The following is a 20,962-nucleotide window of genomic DNA, read 5'->3' on the forward strand; positions in this document are numbered from 1 at the left end:
GACTGGAGTTTTTTTAATGAAAATCTAGATCACACTTATGATTTGGGGCAGGTTAACTGATGTCTATGGGGCATTAGATACATATTAAAAATAAACTTCAGAAATCCAAGTGGGGAGGCAAAGTTAGACAGCAGCTGGCTGAAAAAGAGCAGATTTTGGTGGGCTGTAAGCACCAGAGTCAAAAATATAACATGGTAGCCAAAGAAAGCTAACACAATATTTGGCTCCAGTAAGAGAGCCATAGCTTCTAGGAGTAGGAAATATTCTTGCTCTATTCTGTCCCAGAAAGAGCACATCTGTGCTGTTGGGTTCAGTTCTGGGCACCACAGTTTGAGAAAGACATAAGATGGAGGAGGACAATCAGGACAGTCAAAACCCTTACATCTATGCTGTACGAGAACTGATTGAAGAACATGGAGCCCCAAGATGAGAATTAGGGCACTAGAGATGCTATGACATGGAAAAATTTGGTTGGCCCCATAGGGTAAAATCAGGAACGACGAGTGGAAATTGCAGAGGTAATTTGAAAGAGATCAAAGGGGCTTGATGTTAAGAAAAAACTTCCTAGCTTATCTAAAAGTAAAATGGGCTGCCTCAGGAAATAATGAGTTCTTCATCATTTGAAGACTTCCAGTAAAAGATGGATGACTTCTTGATCCAGTATGTTACACAGGGGACTGTTTTTCAGGCTTGGTTTGGAATAGATATCTGCCTATGTCCCTTTCAACACTGACATTATGTGGTTCTGCAAAAATAGTACTAATTATTTAGTAGGAATAAAGAGCTCCACAATTAATTCATGGAAGGTATTTTGAAAAAAAACGCATTCTGGTTGTTGATGTTACTAGACCAACTCATTAAAAAAGTAAACATTTTTTGCCAGCTTACTACTGATTCAGTAATGTTATTTCAAAATTTGTTAAATATGTATAGAAATGAGAAATTATGATATTCCCACAGATTCATTATTTAAGAAGGAATATACAGAGAAAGGAGTTTGTGCTTCAGAAGACCTCTTTGATCATTTCTCATAAAAATTTTTAAAAAATGTTTCCATGCCACTTACATGATTACTTTGGAGATTTTCCAGTAATGATGAATCATTAAATACTTTTTCTTCTCCAGGCTGTGAGCCCTGCCTAATTTGGGGGTGTGGGGAAGAGGAAGAGAGAAAAATCGGTTCATTAGTTTGAGCATGGATCTATTTGTCACTGACTGTTACCAAGATAATCAACTAAATTTCTATACCCTAAAACATTTAATAAGGTGAGTATAATACTTGTATTTCTAATGAAAATATTACAAGGTTGACTAACAAAAAGTTATTTGCATCAAGAATATATTAAAACCCAGTATATTCAATGTAGTAAAACATGACTCACTTTTGTAATCTGAAGGAAATGAAAAGTACTCTTGTAGCTAATTTTACAGATATAAAATCATGCCTTAGCAATATAAAATATAACATTAAACAATTTTTAATTATCAGGAAGGAAATACAGGTGTTTAAACACAGAATGCTATTCGTGGTGCTGAAAGGTTTTCCTAGAACTGCCTTATTTACTTGTGTGTGTACGCATACATACATGTACATTTGTATTTCTGTTCACATTGGTTCACACCTGTGTTTCTATCTAACATAGAAGTTAACTCCAATGACTCAACAACTCATCTATAACTTACTGTCTTAGAGGACTGTTTGCCTGCTAATGCACTCTGAACAAGTGGGCAACTGGTTTGTGGTCACACAGCTAGTACGTGACAGTCAGCAATTGAACCTAGCACCACTTTAAGGTTTGAGCCTGCACCTTTGTAAATTGTCCTCTAATTGGGCTTAAAGAGAGAGAGCAAGTAAACTTGTTTTCCTCTCTTGTTTCATAACCATAAATTGCTCCATTCCCCTGTGCTTAGAGTGGTATTAGCCATGAACATCCTTCTTTCATTTCTGATATTCATATGCTCTATTTGAAATTGTGTATAAATTCTTAATACTCTACAACCACTATGAGACCCACTGAAAAATGGGACTGTTTCCCAGATGTTTTAATAAACTCTGGGAAATCAATGTCTTTATCCTATATCAACTGCATTTATTTTTTTTCACTTTTATTTGCATTTTAATGTTTTATTTACTCCTGTGTCAAACTTTTTTTTTTTCTTCAGTTTTTTCTGGGATATCTTTTTCTTTTGAGCAACCTCCTCTGGTTTAGGAATAATCTGTTCCTTTTCAGTAAGTATCATCTCAACATGACAAGGAGAATGCATGTATGGGTTGATTCGACCATGAGCCCTGTAAGTACACCGTCACATTTTGGGAGCCTTGTTAACCTGGATATGCTCAATGACAAGAGAATCCACAGTCAAACCCTTCACTTCTGTGTTATTCTCTGCATTTTTAAGCATATGCAGCAAGAATTCAGCACTCTTTTTGGGTCAACGACCCTGTGTCCAACCTCGTTGCTTAGCCTGGGCACACCTACCAACTCCACCATTATACCAACAGAAGGGAACACGTTGTGTCTTCAATGTAACATCTTTCAAATACTTGGTAGCTTTTCGGATATGCATGCTTTTGATAGCTTGGGCTGTTTCACAAGTGTTCTTGAAAGTGGACCCAGAGATCTGAACTTCTTGACTTGCTTGATTTTGTGGGGTTCTCTGGATCAAGAGAGTACCTCACCATTTTAACTGATTACCTAGGATGGCTCAAGGGAGGGGGAAGAGCAAAGGCTTTCGGGAGGCTTAATGATAACTTGGTTGTCTATCAACTACATTTATTAGAAGGACAAAGAGCATCAATATTTTTCATTTTGTATTATTTACTGACACATTCTACAAGGATCACATAGTGGCAATTTCTTTATCTATTATAGTCCAAATATTTGTCTTTCTTTAAGGCTTCATGATTTTTCACTGCATGTAAGGACAACAGTCCACCTAGTCATGTATAAGTTCACAAAGTTTAAAGCTTGAAAAAGATTTTAGAGAAAATTGAGCCTTCTCAGAAACTAAGTCACAGAGAATGTGGGTGATATGCCTAATGTCACACAAGAAGCTAATAGCTGAGTCAGGTCTCTGGAGTTAATCCCTTCCACAGGAAGGGTAGAGAGCTGCTTAACCAAAGCTTTGAGAAACTGGTTAAGTCTTCATATATTATATATGATTTTGCCTGTATGAAGACAGTAAGACACTTAGAAACTAGTGGAAAATTCTGCTATGGGAACTTCTCAATATAAGTTATTTTTTTTAAACCAGGACATTTAATTTCATCAGAATAGAGGAATTTCTTTCACTAAAGCCCACTTATAACTGGTTAGCAACTTAGTTTTAGAGAATTGTCTTTGGGCTCATATACAGAACCAGCATGTTTTTGCATCAGAGTTGGTACCTGAACACAGGTCTATCTGGCTCTGAGGCCAGCTCTCTTTTCACTATGGCCTCTCAAATATATGTTGCATATAAATCAAATGTGACCAATGGAAGATTCCCAAGGTGATCTGCATTTATAAACATTAACATACAACAGAGAAAGAATTAAAATTTGTTATCCAAAGGAAAAAAATTGAATAAAGGATGTGAAACCATAAAAGCATTGTTCGTTGAAAACTGACAATTTATCTATACCCTTCAAATGAGAGGAATAAAACCTGGAAGTAAAAGGTTTTCCCCTGAAAACATCATCATGTGTCTCCAGGACCAAATAATTTAACTCTATAAACTATTAGCAAGAACACTGGATTTTAAAAAAAATTTATTCTGCTATTTCTGCTCTCCCTGCAACTGGAAAAGAAAAAAAAAAAAGAAAATCAAAACTCTTGCAATAAAGATATGTAACTAACGAAAACAAAACCACATATTGGCATGACCAAAATAATGAAGCTCGTTCTGTACCATGAAAACATGAACTCTCTGTCAGGTGGGCAGAGTGGTCTGGAACTGAGGTTGTTCTTTTTCATTGATCCAATTTCTTATTCCCTTGACTCTGTTTCTTTCATGCTGCATCAAGCTATATCAGTTCATTCAAGATTTCCCAGGTTTCCATGCCCTTTTATCATTACTTACTATTCAACAACATTCCATTACATGATGTAGTATTTGTTCGATCTTTCCTAACTCACAGGCACCTTCTCAATTTCTAGTTTTTGGCTACAATAAATATAGTTTCTATAGTTTTGTACATTTGAGTCTCTTCCCTCTTTCTTTGATGGTATGGAGGCACAGATCTAGCAGTGGTATAACTGGGCCAAAAGATATACACAGTATAGTGACCATGGGTGTGAAGTTGCAAGGTCCTTTCCAGAAATTCTAGACCAGGTCAAGCTTCATCAATAGTTTGTTAGCGTGCCTGTCTTACCATCACCTCTCCAACAACTGTCATTTTCCTTTTGTTTTCTATCATTTTGGGTGTGAGACATAACCTTGAATTTATATCTTTATTAGTGACTTGAAGCATTTTCCCCATATGGTTATCAATAGCTTGAATTTATTCCTTTGGGAATTGTGTTCATATCCTTTTATCTATCTATTGGGGGAATCACTCATGTTCTTTTATATTGGAATCAGTTCCTTTTCTATCTTGGATATCAGGCCTTTAACAAAGAAACTTCCCACAAATTATTTTTCCCAGTGAATTGTTTCCTTTCTAATTTCAACTGTTTGAGGTTGTCTGTACCAAACTTTTCAATTCTATGTAATAAAAACTATACATTTAGTCTTTTATGATCTTTGCTCTCTGTTGTCAAGTTACAAACTCTTCCCCTATCCCTAATAGCAGTACCACTAAACCATATGCCCTATAGAGCAGCATCTATGTCACAGAAAGAATAGTGGAATGCAGAGGACTCCATAGGGGAAAAATTACAAGGAAGAGGGGCAGAAATAATTCACATGGTCTCAGATGACCATATACTAATCTGAAGAAAATACATAAAGGGGATCACAGATCTTGTTCATAGGAGGAAAATACAACTCTAGAAGCAACACTGAGACTTGGTAGAATGCAGCACTGGAAGCATACACCTTGGTAAACAGGGACCAGAAAGAACACTTAGCAAAGTATCATTGGATAGTAAGAAGATATAGATATGTGTAGGAATTCATGAACCTGAGCAAGAGGGGAAGCATGATGGTAGACATTTGAGTAAAAGGGAGAAACAGAAACAATAATGTAATTAGAGCACACCATAGAGATCAATGTACCAGATGGAAGATATGAGTGTTAAGTGCAGTACTCAGGTCTCAGAAATGAGATAAAGATGGAATAAAATTGGACTATCTGGAAGCCTCTCCCTGTTAGGAATATAACAAATACTCAGCAAGTTCTTGCTTGCCTTAATGATAATTTCATGTCTTAGAAGTTGGAAGTGACAAAATAAATAGCTATCTTGAATCTGATTCTGACCAAGGAATTGGTTACTGAAGCTGAAGTTACATGAATCTTAGGAAAAAGTGATGAAGTCTAGAAACCCAGGCAGAGACTGCCCATATTTCAGATATTCATAGAAAGGATTTCGGAATTCAGAGAAACGCTGTATAGAATCCTATGGTCTGAGAGTCTAAAAGGAAAAGTCAATTTAAGAGGAATGGAAGATATCAAGAGCAACATTCTGACAACACAGTCCCAAATTATTTTGATGAAGAAAGTGGAGAGTTGCCTATGCCTAAAACAAAACAAAACAAAAACAAAACTAACATGGCTCTGCAGGAAATTCATTGGCAGGTTAAGGTTTTAAAAAAAGATATATACATGATATGCAAGTGAAGGCACACGACTATAACAGCAAGCACCCTAGCATACCCAGGATGACAGGCTGCACAGGTACTTAGTTCTGCTTACTAGGAAAGATAGATGTTTAAGGGGTCAATCATCTTTTAAAATTACACTCATTTGTTCAGGGGAAAAGTCAGCACCTTCAACTTCAGAGAAAATATGAACAGAGAAATAACGACCAACAGACAGGGCTCTACTGCCTGAATCAAAGCAATAGTGTGATACACTTTACGTACGTCTCTGGCTTGAGAAAGCCTTTACATCTGGGCAGTTGAGGAGCTCTCCACATACGGCTGCTCAAGTTCTCAATCAGCGAACCACAAGTACCTTCTCATAAGCAAGCCCCCCAAAGCAAAACACCAACCTCCCAGTATATATAACAAAGACTCAGCTCCTGATTAGCTCAGTCAGTAGGCATGGAAACCTACATGACTCAGCACAGCTGTAAACCATCAGGGTTCAAAGAAGATTGAGTCTTCAGAGGTTTTCAAAGAGCCTGGGAAACTGAACTCCAAAAAGAAAACAACAAAAAATCCCACTTTGTTTGCTTTACAAGAACTCAGGATGGATCCAAGAGTTTATAATTCTACAAATATGGCCTCATGAAGGATAAAGCAGAGTATGAATGGAGGCTTCTCATAAAACCTACGTTGAGCAGAAAGAACAAGGAAAGGATAGGATCATGGGATGGGTTCAACACTGGCTACAGAAATACAACGTGGCATAGTAGATAAAGTACCCGGATTCAAATCTTTGACACAATAGTTATCTGACTACTAAGAGATTATTTAAGCTATCTGAGTCTCAGTTACTTTATCTATAATAATACATGTAGTATCCAACTTACAGGGGCAGCTAGATAATGCAATGGATAGGGTACTAGGCCTAGCATCAGGAAGACTCCTCCTCCTGAGTTCAAGTCTGACTTCAAATACTTACTAGCTGCATGAATTTGGACAAATCATTTAACCCTATTTGCTTCAGCTTCCTATCTGTAATATGAGATGGAGAAGAAAATGGCAAGCCACTCCAGTATCTTTGCCAAGAAAAGCCTAAATGGAGTCATGAAGAGCTGGATATGACTGAAATGATTGAACAACAATAAAATGTCCCTCACAGGCTTATTATCAAGGTCAAATGAGATAATGTATAAATGATGTAAAATAAAGGGCTTTGCAAATTTTAGAGCATTATATGAACATTAGTTATCATTTCTACTGCCTAACACCAAAAATATTTCATGAGTCAGGGTCAAAATGCTCTGCATTATTCTGTTCCACATTTTTTATCCATGACTTGAATAACAACACTGGTAATGTAATCATTAAAATTTATATATATAACACCACATTCGATTGCAAAAGAGATTTAGAAACATGGGCTAAATTAAAAAAGATGAAGTACTTAATAAAGATAAATGTAATTGTGCAATTGGATTTTTTTTAAAAAATCAAGCGCATGACTTCAGGAGCTGTGGCTAGATGGTAGTCCCACATGAAAGAGACTTGTAGACTGAGGGGACTAGAAGGTATACATGAATTAATAGTGCGATTTAATAGTCAAATGAACATGATATAATATTAAACTGAATGAAGAAAGGTCTAGTGTATGAACAAAAGATGATAACTGCATTATATTCTGCTTGGAGTACTATGTTCTATTATGGGTACCACATTTAAGAGGATGTTAACAAGCTGAAAAGGTTCCAAAAGGGCATTTGAGATAACAACATGACTCAATACTGCATCACAAACTGGTGATTATTTAGCCCCGAGAAAAGAAGAGGTAGGGGATGTGAAGGGAATGATTGCTATCATTAAATATTTGAAGAGCTGTCATGTGAAAGGAGAATCAATCTTTTTGTTCTCAGAGGTCTGAACAAAATCTAATGCGTGGCAGGTAAAGTGGGGAGAATTTCAACTCAATACAAGGAAACATATTTTAATGGTTAGAAATGTTCCAGCAGAGAATGAGCTACCTTGTGTTCATCACTAGAAGTTTTTAAACAGAGACTAAGTGGCCATGTGTCAGGGATCCTGCAAAAATGGACTTTGGCTATTCAGGGGGTAGATGAATTTTAGGTCCATTTCAACTCTAAGATTCTATGGTTATATATAATAAAAGAGCAGGCAGAGGAAATTTAAATAATCAAAAGTCAAGAAATTACACCAACTCAAATACCAGTCCTTACTAGGCAAAGCAATTTGAATATTATTCAACAGTATAAGATATGGTTAATTTGCTACCTAAAAATAGTCAAGTCCCTGATTTCAAAGAAAGATGAGAATTGCTAATATACTGAAAAAAGACAGAACATTTTTAGATATGCATTTATCCTAGTTAAACCTTGGATATTTTGATACCTTAAAAAAGTACATGATTTTATTATGTGCTGGTATTCTTCCATGGATGCAGATAACAACTTGATACTATTTTGTGCTACCTGATTTTCCATGTTTTTTCTCCTTCTCTAAATCTATAATGGATCCATCTGATATGTGAAGTTTTATTCCTATTCTTTTTGTGTATTTGGCATATGATTTGACCATTCCAGCTGTCTCCTATCTGTTGTTCCCATCTTTTTCTGGTACTATAAAGTCACACTAACATCTTCTATACCACTTGTTCCCCATACAAGCAGGCATTGACCAGACAAGGCAACCAGCTAAAAGTAGGCAATAACTAATAGTAGACTGTCTCTTTCCATTGTCTTTAGATTAAATGTAACTATAACTGAGGTAGGTTAGTCAGACTGCAGTCACATAAGTTACCAATCACAAAGGATCACTAAGAGAACACTAGTAATGAAAAGGTAGACTTTTGTTGTGACAAGGAGACTGGGGTCAGATTACAGCTGAACTGTGAAACAAATTTCCATTTCAAAATTAGTCTGGCATCCCATAATTTTTATAAAAATATTTTAGAGCACAAAATTTTTGCACATCAGAAATTGATAGATGGATTTAGACATTATAATATATGGTAGTTATCATTTTCTTCCAGTACCAATGGATAATTTTTGGTGCAATAAAAGTCTAGATTATAATTGAAAAAAAAGAACCACTTGGCATATATATATATATTAAAAAAAGATATCAGAGCTGGAACAAGACCTCAGAGGTGGCTTCCGTTAATTGAATATCTGCACAGCCAACCCAGTACAGCATTATACTTGGACATCCAATACTGTCTATAACATGGCTGCCAATTGCTCATCAAGCTTCTGAAGATTACAATGAGAAGGGCCCCATCACACTATCCAAAGCAGTCCCCTCCACTTGTGGATAGCTGCAATGCTTAGCAAGTTCTTCCTTACATTGACTGGATCTACCACTCTGAACCTTTTGTCCATTGTACCTATCCTCTAGGGTCAAAAAGTCAGTCCTAATCCAACTTCCATAACAACTGCAGTCATGAAAATGTAGTATACTTTAATAAAACATTTATACTTCTTGTTTCTGACAGATGGTCCAATAGTTATGTTCTATGTTTTATTATGAAGAGCAAGAATGGCTGGGTACAGGACTGGGAGCAGGGAAGGTAATCTCTTTATTAGATCTTTCTCTTCACCTTATAAGTAAACTTCTTCTAATTCCTAGTTTCCCTCAAAGTTCACCTCAAGCATCACCTCCTACAGGAGGCCCTTCGTGATCCCCTCAGCTACTAAAGCTCTCCCATCCACAAACATTACCTTCTATATATTATGTATACATTTACTTGAGAGCTTCTTCTTGATAGAGAATACTAAATGGTATCCCTGAGGAGTGGGAAAAGAAGGCTGGATAAAAGTGTGTCAGTTTCATTGTAGCCATCTATACATATAAATGGCTACTATTTGTTTCTGGTAGACACTGCATTTCCTTCAAACTTAATTTGTTAATTTAAGTTAATTTATCATCTGCTATATGTTATAAGTTTCCTGAGGGGATGGACTGTTTAATTTTTCTTTGTATCTCTAGCACTAAGCACAGTGCTTGACACATAGGAGCTTAATAAGGACTTAATGAATGACGAGTAAAGAAATATATACCAAGAAGCTACCACCTCTTCAGCACTGCACCAAGCTTTTCTGTTCCTTACACAACACAATTTCATATGATAGATAAACAGCTGATCTTGAATCCAGGAAGCTCTATATTCAAGTCCCACTCTGACATATACTGGTCAGGTAGCACTGGGCAGATCAGTTAACCTCATAGTGCTCTAGGCAACTCTCTATGACTAGAAGTTACAGGGAAGGTGCCAACTGCACTGATAGAGGGGATTTCCTCATCTAAGAGTTCCCGTACCAATCAATTCACAGATCTGGTCTCTATTCTTAATTGTCTCTGCTACTCATTCACTGCTTTATAAAGCAATACCCTTTACTTTAAAAATCACTACTTTACATAAGACTGTCGCATTCTTGATGGAGCAATTGTCCCGCACCCATTAAATCACAGGCCCAGTCTTTATCCCTGACTTCTGCAACAGTACAGAACGTAAGTGTTTGAGGATATATCATCTGTATCAGCTACATGAAATATAAATATCTTTGTTTTTTGTCTAAATGAGGGATAGCTATACATCCTCTGATAGCTGAAAAACCAGTATCTTAGACCTTAAAGGTGCCAATGAGTGTGACATCTTTAAAAGTTTAGAACCTGAAGTATAACCTTTTGAAAATCCTCTATGTTGGCAAATCTTTGTGTTTTAAAGATGATTATGTATTTTTATCAGCAAAAGCCATTTCGATCCATGACTAGTATATAAATAAGATGATCTCACTAACCAGTACTGGTTTTGGCCCAAAAGAAGTTAAGATTATATAAGAATGGGATGTATCTCCTTGTGTAGCTCCCAAGATATCTTTGAAGCTAAGAAGGTTCCAAAAATGCCCCTCTGGAATAAGAACCTCAACCTCCAGAGTTGGACTTTTTGAAGACTAGCACTCACTTATATCATTTATGACTTCTAACATGTGTATTGAAAACTCACTCTCAGTTTTTCCTCACGATACTTCTTATATATGAACATAGAATTAACTAGGTATCCAAGTGACTACATATAGTCAGTTAAAAAAGTACCATTTCTATAGCATGGAATGAGAGATAAGCTCAAAATGTGAATAAGAAATACAAGAGAATATACCCTCTTATTGTGATACCACTAAAAATACAGAGACACTAAATAGCTAGCCACTGAAGACTCAAAGCAATCTATTTGGAAGGTTACGTTCCTTGGTTATGTAATTCTTCTTCATGGATTTCTACAAAGTTAAAGTAGGTTGTATAGGTATAACAACATGGAAATTAGGGGAGAAAAGTCTTACTTATAACCACAAATTAAAGGAATTCTAAATTTGCAAAAATTTTGTAACATAAAAATTTGCTAATATGTCCAAATCCTAGAGGTAAGAGCCTAAAACATGCAAAACAAGAAAAAAACACTTACTCAAGACTAACCCATGCTTGCTATTGCAATGACCACTAGGGGTCCAACAAGTGCCATGTAAATCCTGTATGTATCAGTATTCAAATCTAATAACTAATAATTTCCCACGAAAGGCACCTAGCACAGTCATTTCTTAGTGCTATGTCCTTTACCAGGAGTTGACAGGATTTTGAAGTAGCTCATGTACTTTTAAAACTTAATGTACACCTAGAACAGTGGTTCTGAAGCAATTTTGATCTACAGTGTGATAAAAGAAACTATGAACTACTAATATATGTCAAGCACGCGCATACGCGCGCACGCGCGCACGCGCACACGCGCACACGCACACACGCACACACACACACCCTACCTCACCAGAATTAATGGAAAGAATGATATCAAGGAAACATTCCATTTGGTTTTTTAAAAAGTAAACATTTTAAGTACATTCTTCATTAGAAACAAGTTCTACCCCACAAAAATTCAGGCTAATTACGCATGCTTTTCACTGTAATTAATTATACCAAAAAAGCAATATAACATTCAATCACTGGTTATGGACCTAGAAATGCTATTATGATGATGAAATCTGAAAAGAGTACAGTCATAATAATTTCATAAGCATCAACACCACAAGAGAAGAACAACTTACAGATCAACTGATGAAACTTTGTGGGATAACATACTTTGAGAACCACAGATCCAGAGAACTTTGGGGCACAGACCAAAGATACAAGTGAGGGATGGGAAAAGAAGACTGAATAAAGGTACCTACTTTTCATTGTAATTCTATCTATCTACATCTCTCTTCATATGTTATATATGTGTGTGTGTGTTTATTATGTACATATATCTGAATCACCGACCGTATTTCAGCTTCATTATAGCAGATTTTGTTGTAACTATGTTCAATATAATAAATGCAAAGAAGAGCAGTCATGGTAATGTTTGAAATGTGACTATTTACTTCCAATAAACTCTGCATTTCAAATTAAATTGAAGTATCTCAATTACCTATCCATATTTAGGAGCTATTCTATTAAAGTGTGCCTGAATTTTAACCTCACATTTGGAAAATTTCCTGGAATATACTGGTTCAAGTCAATTGCATGTATCTAATATGGATTATTTAGGTTCAGATGTACTCACCTGACTTATTATTAAAAGAACATGCACTTAAGAGTTGTGTTCCCAAAAGACATTGCTAGCATGACACTCAGCCATCAGCCTCCACTAACACTTATCCATACTGGAGCCAAATGGAGAAATCTGCAGAAAGAATGAGTTTAAGGAGAGTATCTGTGGCCGTAGAATAGACAAGGTAATTGGGCTCAACAAGGGTCACACTTGTGACCTTGGCCATTAGAAGTGAGAGATGAGAAACTAAAAGTACACAATGATTATACAGAGGGAAAGGGCTAAGAACTGAAGCTGTAATTTCACTGGTATAGGGAACTCCCACTGCATGAACCAATGCAAGTTGGCTCCTTCTCTGCAACTCAGTCTTAGAGAACTTCCCAGACAACTGAGAGATTAAATGACTTGTCCAGTGCCACAAACAGTATGTATCATAGCTTTGGAGCTGGCTATCTACCCAAATGAACCATACTGCCTCTTTAATTCGTATGTATAATGATGTTTACAAATTAGACATGTGACTCTGTCCCTTATGCTGATCTTGTTACGAGTTCAATTTTTATTACTGCTATCCCCTAAAATAAAGATGGGTGAAAATAACTAATCACGAGAGCTTTGGGTTAGAAGGGGAAAGTGTGCACAAATATATGCCAGGCTTGATTTCATAGAGAGGGCAGGTACAACACAGACAGAGGACAAGCAGAAGACAGTACAAGTAATTCATGAGAGATAATATTTAAGAAGAGAGTTGGCAATAAAACCTATGGTCTCATATGTTTAAGCACAAATGCGCAAAGCATTTGGCAAACTTGAGATCCAAACTACAAGAAGGATAATTTGACCTTGTAAGTATTACTGAACCTTAGCAGGATGGAACACATTTCTAAATGTATACAGCCATATACATTTGGCTCTATAAGGTCATAGCATTTGTAAAAGCAAAAGACTACAAAAAGGGGGCAGTGGAGGAGCTTTATATATTGAGAAAATATCTTGAAATGAAAAAAAAAATTCAGGAACCTAATGGGGAAAACTTGATAGACAGTATTGAGATGATGAAAACAGAAGCAGAAAGGATACTACGTTGGGAACTTGCTACAGATCATCTGGCTATAGGGAGGAATTGGATGAAAATTGTGTGCAATATCAAATAGCTCTTGTGAAAGCATGGTACACTGGGTAATAGGGTTGTTAATGATCAGCCAAAAGCAGAACATCAGATTAATGACAATTTTGGCCTTCAGAAGGTAAAGGAAAGAGCCAAAGGACTGCTATTTTGCCCAACAAGAAAAACCAGGTAGTTGATATTGGAAGTGAGCACAACTTGGGGTCAAACATTCACTCTATAATAGATGTTGGGAAAGGAAAGGGAAGAGAAACTGAAAATAGTCTCACATGGACCCTAGATATTTTGGGGAAAAATTTCAATGGATTGAATGGAGAGCGGGCAGCGAGGAGAGAAGGCAGTATCCAATGACCTGATATTTGAAGGGGGAGTTGTTATCCCAAGAGGAATATAACCCTAAATTCACAAGAATGAAAACTTGAAAATACAAATAAGAGGAGGAAACTATATAAAGAGAGCAATGTAGCTTCAAAACGGAACATAAAGAGTAACTAACCTTTTTAAAAGACAGGTAAAGAATTATTATAAGCAACAACAGATAACTGAAAATAATTGCAAAAGAGTAGCAAAATTCTGTTAAATAGTGTCAGGTATGTCAAGTCCCAGAATGAGAAATGATTCAAGTTTCCCTTTTCTTTTTTTTTTTTTAAGGCAACATTGAGATAAGAAGAGAAACAAAGAGGGGGCAGGATTTTTGCTCATGGTGTTGGAATTGACTGAATGGTCAAACCAAAAGAGTAGTCAGTAATAGATCAATAAAGACTGGGAGTGGACTCTAGTGGAATGGCTCCAAGGTATATTATGACCCTGTGCTATCTTGCATTTTTATCAGCGATGCAATTGAATTAATAGAAGGCATATTTGTCAAATTTATAAATGACATAAAGCTGGGATAGAGAGACAATCTGATGAGTGACAAGAATTAGAATCCAAAAGAAAGCTTGGGTTTAATGAAATAAAATGAAATTTAATAGAGACAAATTTAAGGTTCTACACTTGGGTTAAAAAAAAATCAGAAAGTATATAATGGGGAGACACAGCTAAAAAACAGTTCCTGTGAAAATGATCTGAGAGTTTTAGACTACAAGGTTGCTCTAAGTCAGCAGAGGGATATGACAGCCAAAAAAAAAGACAATGCCATCTGAAGTTGTGTTTAAAAAAGGTATAGTACCCAAACAAGGGAGGTAATAGTTCCACTGAAGCATGCTCTCATCAGCACACATCTGAAATGCAATGCTCAGTTCTAGGTACCATATTTTAGGATGACCACTAATAAATAGGAGAGAATCCAGAGGTGAGTGACTTAGATGGTAAACTATGTCTGGCTTGGAAAACAAAAGACCTGATGCTGGGAGGTGGACAGGGGGTATGAGAAGATGATAGCAGTTTTCAAATATCTGAAGGGCTATTGTACAACTGTGTTTAGAATAATTTTGTTTGACCTCTGCAGGTAGATCCAATAGCAATGGTGGAATTAGAAAAGATTTAAACTTTATGTATAAAAAAATTGTCCTCATAGTCAGAGATATTTAAAATTGAAACAGGCTATTTCAGTAGGGAGCAGGTTAGAAAAAGAGTCATTCAAAGCCTGGATGACCATTCATTGGAAATACTACAGAGGCGAGATTCTTGATTCTGTGGGTGCAAATAGAGGATCGCTGAAGATCCTTCCAACTCTGAGATTCCACTGTTTGTAATTCTGAGAATTTAAAGTTATGTTAACAGTAATATAAAGATGCCAAAAGGTCTTCTGGTGTTTGATTTCCATCTTATAACTAGTAAAATTTATGCCTATTACTAACAATTTCACGATTACTATCAGTCCAGTGGAATATCTGTAAGCATTTAAGGGGAAATAGTGACTGTTAAACTTTACCAATATGTTTTAAAATAGAAAAGTCAAAAAGTCTGATAAGAAAGGCCAAGTATTTTCACAAAGTTTCTTTAAGAGTCTGGAAAAAAAACAAATTGCAGGTTACACTAAATTATACCATATCTTTCAAATTATTGGCAGATGATATGAATGCAACTGAACAAATATTTTCTTTTTAAGTGATCTAAGCACCTCTAATATTAACCTGATGACATTATTATTCAGTATTCAAGCTAGGAATGTCTGATGATGATAATGATGATGATGATGATCAACAGGCAGCATTTATATAACACTTTAAGGTTTGCAAAGAGTTTTAAAAATAGTATCTCCTTTGATCCTCACAACAAGCCTGAGAGATGCGTGACATTACTATCACCATTCTGCTGATGCTGAAACTAAGGCAGAGGCTAAATGCCTTGTCCAGAGCTACGCAGCTAATAACTGTAACTGGTAAGAGGAGACCTGGAGTCAGGTCTTTTTGACTCCAAGTTCAGCACTCTCTCTACTGTGCCACCGAGCTACTCTGTTCTTTATTAGGAAGAACTAAACACAGAAATTTCTATCAATTAAGCATTTATAAACCTGATTAGTAGCAACTTGATTACAACCCTACTGGGGACATCAGAATAGCACCTAATTTGTAGGACTGTTGTAAGGATCAAATAAGATTTTGGAAAGAGCGTTCCAAGTGTTAAGCCCCATAAAAATGTTAGCTATAATTACACAACTTATTATTAGGGAAACAAAGAAAATCTAAAAAAGTAATACAAGAAACCTGGAAGTAGAACGAAGTTTTAATTGGAATCTTACAAGTGCTGAGGTATGCAAATGGAGCTCCATAGATTTAAGTATCATTACATTTGAGTCACTCACAAATGCTTAGTCCAGAAAGTTTAAAAAATAACAAGAATAAGTCACTATGGACGTAGGTGCCAACACTTAAGAAACATGCCACAATGAACCTGAACATGCTGAATCATTAGCTGACACATGAACCGTAGCTGTCACTATAATTATTATTTGTAGGCTCACTTTAGCTTCAATTTAACAGAGGAAAATATCTTTTTGCTTGATTGTGGCATTTATGTGATTAATATTTAAAGATATATTTACACCCTGATATCAGAAATATGTCATTTACTGCCCTCACACATGATATATTCTCTTCTACTGGTGTTCAAGGAATCTTACTATCTACATGTAACCCACAGCAGCAGTTAGTGCACTTAAAAAGCAAATTAAAATCAATTTAATAATTTAAGTCAATGGGTAGCAGGAGAAAATGCTTTGAAAATTACAGACATTCAGGTGAAACCTCACCTAAGAAACCCCCAACGTCTTCTTTTCAGGGTAGATATTACAAACAGAAATGGGGAACCATTTGTTTAACCTAATATACCAATGTCCATTTTCTAAATATAAATTTCACTAGATTTTACAGAAAGTTACCAGGTCCTAAGCTTTTCTCTAGGCTAATCATTCATAATGATTACTGTTAAAAGTATTTACGATGATTATGGTGTCAAAAGCATGCAGAGAAGGTAGACAGCAGCGGTACCTGGTGGATGTGAATGATACTGGGAGATGGAGAGAAAGAAGGCTTTATTCTAGAAGTCAGTGTGTGTGTGTGTGTGTGTGTGTGTGTGTGTGTGTGTGGTTTGCACACTATGGTCATGATGGCAGAAGGTGGCACGGATAGTAATGAGTTTATTAGACATTTTTAAGGGTTTTTATATTAAAGTTATAAAAGCTAAATAATACACAAAATGGAAATTTAAATGTCCATATTTCTAAATTCCCTCCCAGATGCATTCATCACAGATATAGAAGATTTTCATATTAGTGAGCTATGGAACGTAATACTTCAGAGATTCCACCATTACATTTGTAAAACTGCAACCAGAAACAATGACCACATATTATAGTAAATATCCAATGTATTCTGAGGAAAATCTACCTCACAGAATTACAATCGATCCACTACCTTGTTTTGAGAGAGAGAGAGAAGAGAGAGGGGTGACAATAAAATGATAGGATGCAAACATTTTGAAGAAATAAAAACTAAAAGTCTGAAAGATCTTTAGGGCTTACCAATCTTCAGCAGAGTACCCATAATCCTCAGGCTCAGGGAAATGGCTTCATAGAGAGCAAAAGGAAAAATAGAAAAAGAGGGAAAATAATCACAGAAAGGCTAAAAAAAAAGGAAAGCATGAATAGAGGTATTAAAAGATAACTATTAAAGTTAAGGAACAGAATTCTTAGTAAATTTCAAAAGAATGGCTGTTAACAATAACAAGTATATCAAGATGGCAAATAAGATGTAATTGGTGGAGTCTTAAACATGCAGGATTACTAAGGTACAGTCTCTGACAGCCAAGAAGTTCCCTGATATTTTAAATAAGAGTAATTTGATAAGACATCCCCTACACACACATATACATATGCATCCAAACCCATACAAATTTATATAGGTAAATGCAAATAGCTGGCCCTTCAAGCTTGTTGATGGCTGAAGTCAATGGACAAAGTACTCATATAAATAATGCAGCCAACATAAAGTGCAGGGATTTATCAGTGAAACATAAACATGCCTTACTATGGGACATTTTGGCAGATTGCAAATTTCCTTATTTTTATTTGAGGAGATACTTTCAAGACCCTAGTGTGATATATGTGTGATAAATTACTCATTTCTTGCTTACATAAAGCAAAGATATTAACACAATTCTATTTTATCATAAAATTAATAGTTTAAACCAAATTACCAGTCAAAGTATTTTCACTATAGCAGTAATTTCATTACATAAAATCTTTAACCACAAATATGTAATGTGTTCAAAGTGCCTCAATAACTCTCATACATAATATGTACTAGTGAAGTCTAAGTATTTGATTAACTTCTTCAACAAATATTTACTTTTGAACACAGGAATACTTCCTAAGTAGACAGTGTGAAATCTCTGTCTCATCAAAAAAATTAGTTTCAATTTCTGGGATTAAACATGACTCAATATTATTCATCTAATACCATTAACAATAGGGAAGTCACAGAATTTAAAAAACAAAAATATCACTTCTGGGGAACACAACTTTAAGATAACTTTTAGAAAGGAAGACAAAAGGCAAAGATTCTGGCTCAAAATCTTATTAGATTATTTTAATAGTATATTAAATGATTTTGAAGGAAAAAGATTTGGCTCTTTAAGAAGCTGATGGCTAGGATGCAGTTCTACTTTCTCAGTCTTTAATGCCTGGGTAATTTTCCTCCTTTCCATTTAGCCAAATCAAACTTGATCACTGTAGCATTTCTTGGATTTCATAATTCTCTAACTCTCTCTGCCTCTTACCCACATTAGTCTTCTGATAGAAGCTCCTTATTAGATCTTCATCTCCCAAGACTTGTAATTTAGTGTTCTCTTCCATGATCATCTTACCGTCCCCCGTTCAACACACTTAACCAGCTCTCATCACTCCGTACCGCCCTATTTGGAACCTATTAGCACATTCCCTGGATGTTGTCATTTAAACACTATCCTCACAAATGCCCTCTGCTTCTCTGTTTCATAGTCCTCTTGCTGTATCAATCCAAGACCCTGAATTATCCCTTATGTCCACTTCCTCTGTTGCTGCCACCAAACCTAAGAACAAGTCACAAAGACACGCTTAACTAGCTCATTACAAATTCATGGTAGCTAGCTTCAAATGGGCCTTTACTGAAGCTTAGTGGTTCACGTCTTCTTTTCTTTTTCTTTTCCCTCAACCATTCAATTTGCCCAGCACTCTCAATAAACTCTCATTTTGTTCAAAAGCAACAGTTCCACCTTCTCCCAACCTTGATGCTCCTTTTTCCATTCTTGGCAGACTGGCCACTCTTCTGCTTAAGCGAACAAATCCAGGTCAACAGGCAAAAATACTTACTTTTTCCCCTCTTTCACATATCTAGATGCAGAAACAGAATGTTGGGGTGGGAATGATGACTTCATCTCAGAATTCATGATAAAAAAGGAAAGGAAGTCTAGGGAGAGTCTGATGTAACCTAGTATTTAAAAGAGCAGATTTCAAAGGGTTAAAGGGATCTCATGACCTAAAATTCCCCAGGAGTCAGCTACTAGGGCTGAGAAAAGCACAATAGATGGCAAGCTCTTAAGCATAAAATTCTCATGAGGCCTGGTAGTACATACCCATAATCCCTGTAACAAGGGAAGACTGGGGCTGGTGACTGAGAAGTTTGGGAGTTCTGAGATATCATAGGGATAAAGTTTTTAGGGTTTCCTCACTAAGTCTAGCACTAATACAGTGAAACTCTGAGAGCAGAGAATCACTGCCAAAGGAGTGGGGAACCAGTAATGGCTGGAAAAATAGAGTAGGTTAACTTTTCTGTGTCAGTCAGGGTTGTGAGTGGCACTGTACATTCAGCTGAGGAGATAAGAGAGAAAAAAGGAAGGGAGGGGACGCAAGAAGAAGGGAGGATAAGGGGAAGAGAAGAGAGCAGAGAGAAGGGAGAGAAAGAAGAAGGAAAGGAGAGGAAAAGAGAACACTTCAGCAGAAGAGGGAAAGGAATAGGGAGAGGAGAATGAATTCTGAAAGCACGAAGAGAAGCAATTCTTATGAACAGGGAATGGGGAAGTTGTCTAAAGGGACTGATGCAGATGAACAGGCAATTCATTAACTGGTTGAGACTTTGCAGACATAGGCACTAAATATGGAAGGAGGGTAGATAAAGAAGAGACATTAAAAAAAGAGAACCATGGCAGAGCTCTGTGAGGACAGTGTAAGAAGGACTAATATTCAAAAGTGGCAAGAAAATCTAAGGAGAAAAAAGGGTGTTTTTCTTTTTTTAAAAGGCAACAAGGCTTAAAGAGAGAGTATTACTGCTTGAGGTAAATGGACAAAATTATAACAGACAATAAATAGAAGATGGCTCCCCAAGTTTTATTTTGGCACTGGAGAGAACAACAAAAAAATGGCTTTTAGGGAAATGAAACCCAAGGTAACCAGAGAGGTAGTAGGCAAACAGCTTACTGCCCTCACAAAGTTTAGTTATCAAGTCTGAATGAATACAATCCCAGGGTACCAAAAAAACCAAACTGGCAGTCATTTAAGGATCTAAGTGTCAGTGATTCCTGGAAGATTTTGGAGATTAGGAGAAAAATTGAAGGACTCAAGGGAAAAATTTAAAAATGGGTCAATGAGTTTGACTTGACTTTTCATTATTGTGCCACAGTGTAGCACAATGGATAGAGAGCTGAGTCTGGAATTAGGAAGACATGAGTTCAAATCTAGCCTCAGACACTAGCTTTGTGACCCCTTGGCAATTCATTTAATGTCTACCTCAGTTTCTTCAACTGTAGAATGGGGCTAATAATAGTACCTAGCTTCCAGGGTTGATTGTAAAGATCAAAGGAGATAACATTTTTATAAAGTTCTTGGCATTTAGAAGCCACTTAATAAATGCTAGTTCCCTTCCCTCTTGCTCTCAGATAAAATCCTAGCATGTACTATTAAAGAGATAATTAGAAAACATTTAAAATAGGAAGAAATGATCACAAAGCGCCAAGGTGGCTTTATCAAGAAGACATCGTGCAAGACCAAATTCATTTTCTTTTCAATGCTTGAAGACCAGGAGAAATTGTAGATA

The 20,962-nt window shown here is 36.2% G+C and overlaps 1 protein-coding gene across 9 annotated transcripts in view; it reads right to left on the reverse strand.

Annotated features, from left to right (window-relative positions):
• Window positions 1–20,962, reverse strand: part of ATP8A1 (ATPase phospholipid transporting 8A1) — a 278,564-nt gene that overhangs the window by 158,526 nt on the left and 99,076 nt on the right. For 6 of the 9 annotated variants that reach the window (XM_072620621.1, XM_072620614.1, XM_072620617.1 and 3 more), the window contains 2 exons: window positions 17,416–17,460; window positions 1,067–1,139 (listed from right to left, as the gene is read on the reverse strand). In XM_072620621.1, the coding sequence (XP_072476722.1) occupies window positions 1,067–1,139; window positions 17,416–17,460 (118 nt within the window). The remainder of the gene's footprint in view (window positions 1–1,066; window positions 1,140–17,415; window positions 17,461–20,962) is intronic. The other 3 variants (XM_072620622.1, XM_072620616.1, XM_072620615.1) reach the window with 1 other exon arrangement.

The sequence above is a fragment of the Notamacropus eugenii genome, chromosome 6 (genome assembly GCF_028372415.1).
Source record: "Notamacropus eugenii isolate mMacEug1 chromosome 6, mMacEug1.pri_v2, whole genome shotgun sequence".
NCBI lineage: Eukaryota > Metazoa > Chordata > Mammalia > Diprotodontia > Macropodidae > Notamacropus > Notamacropus eugenii.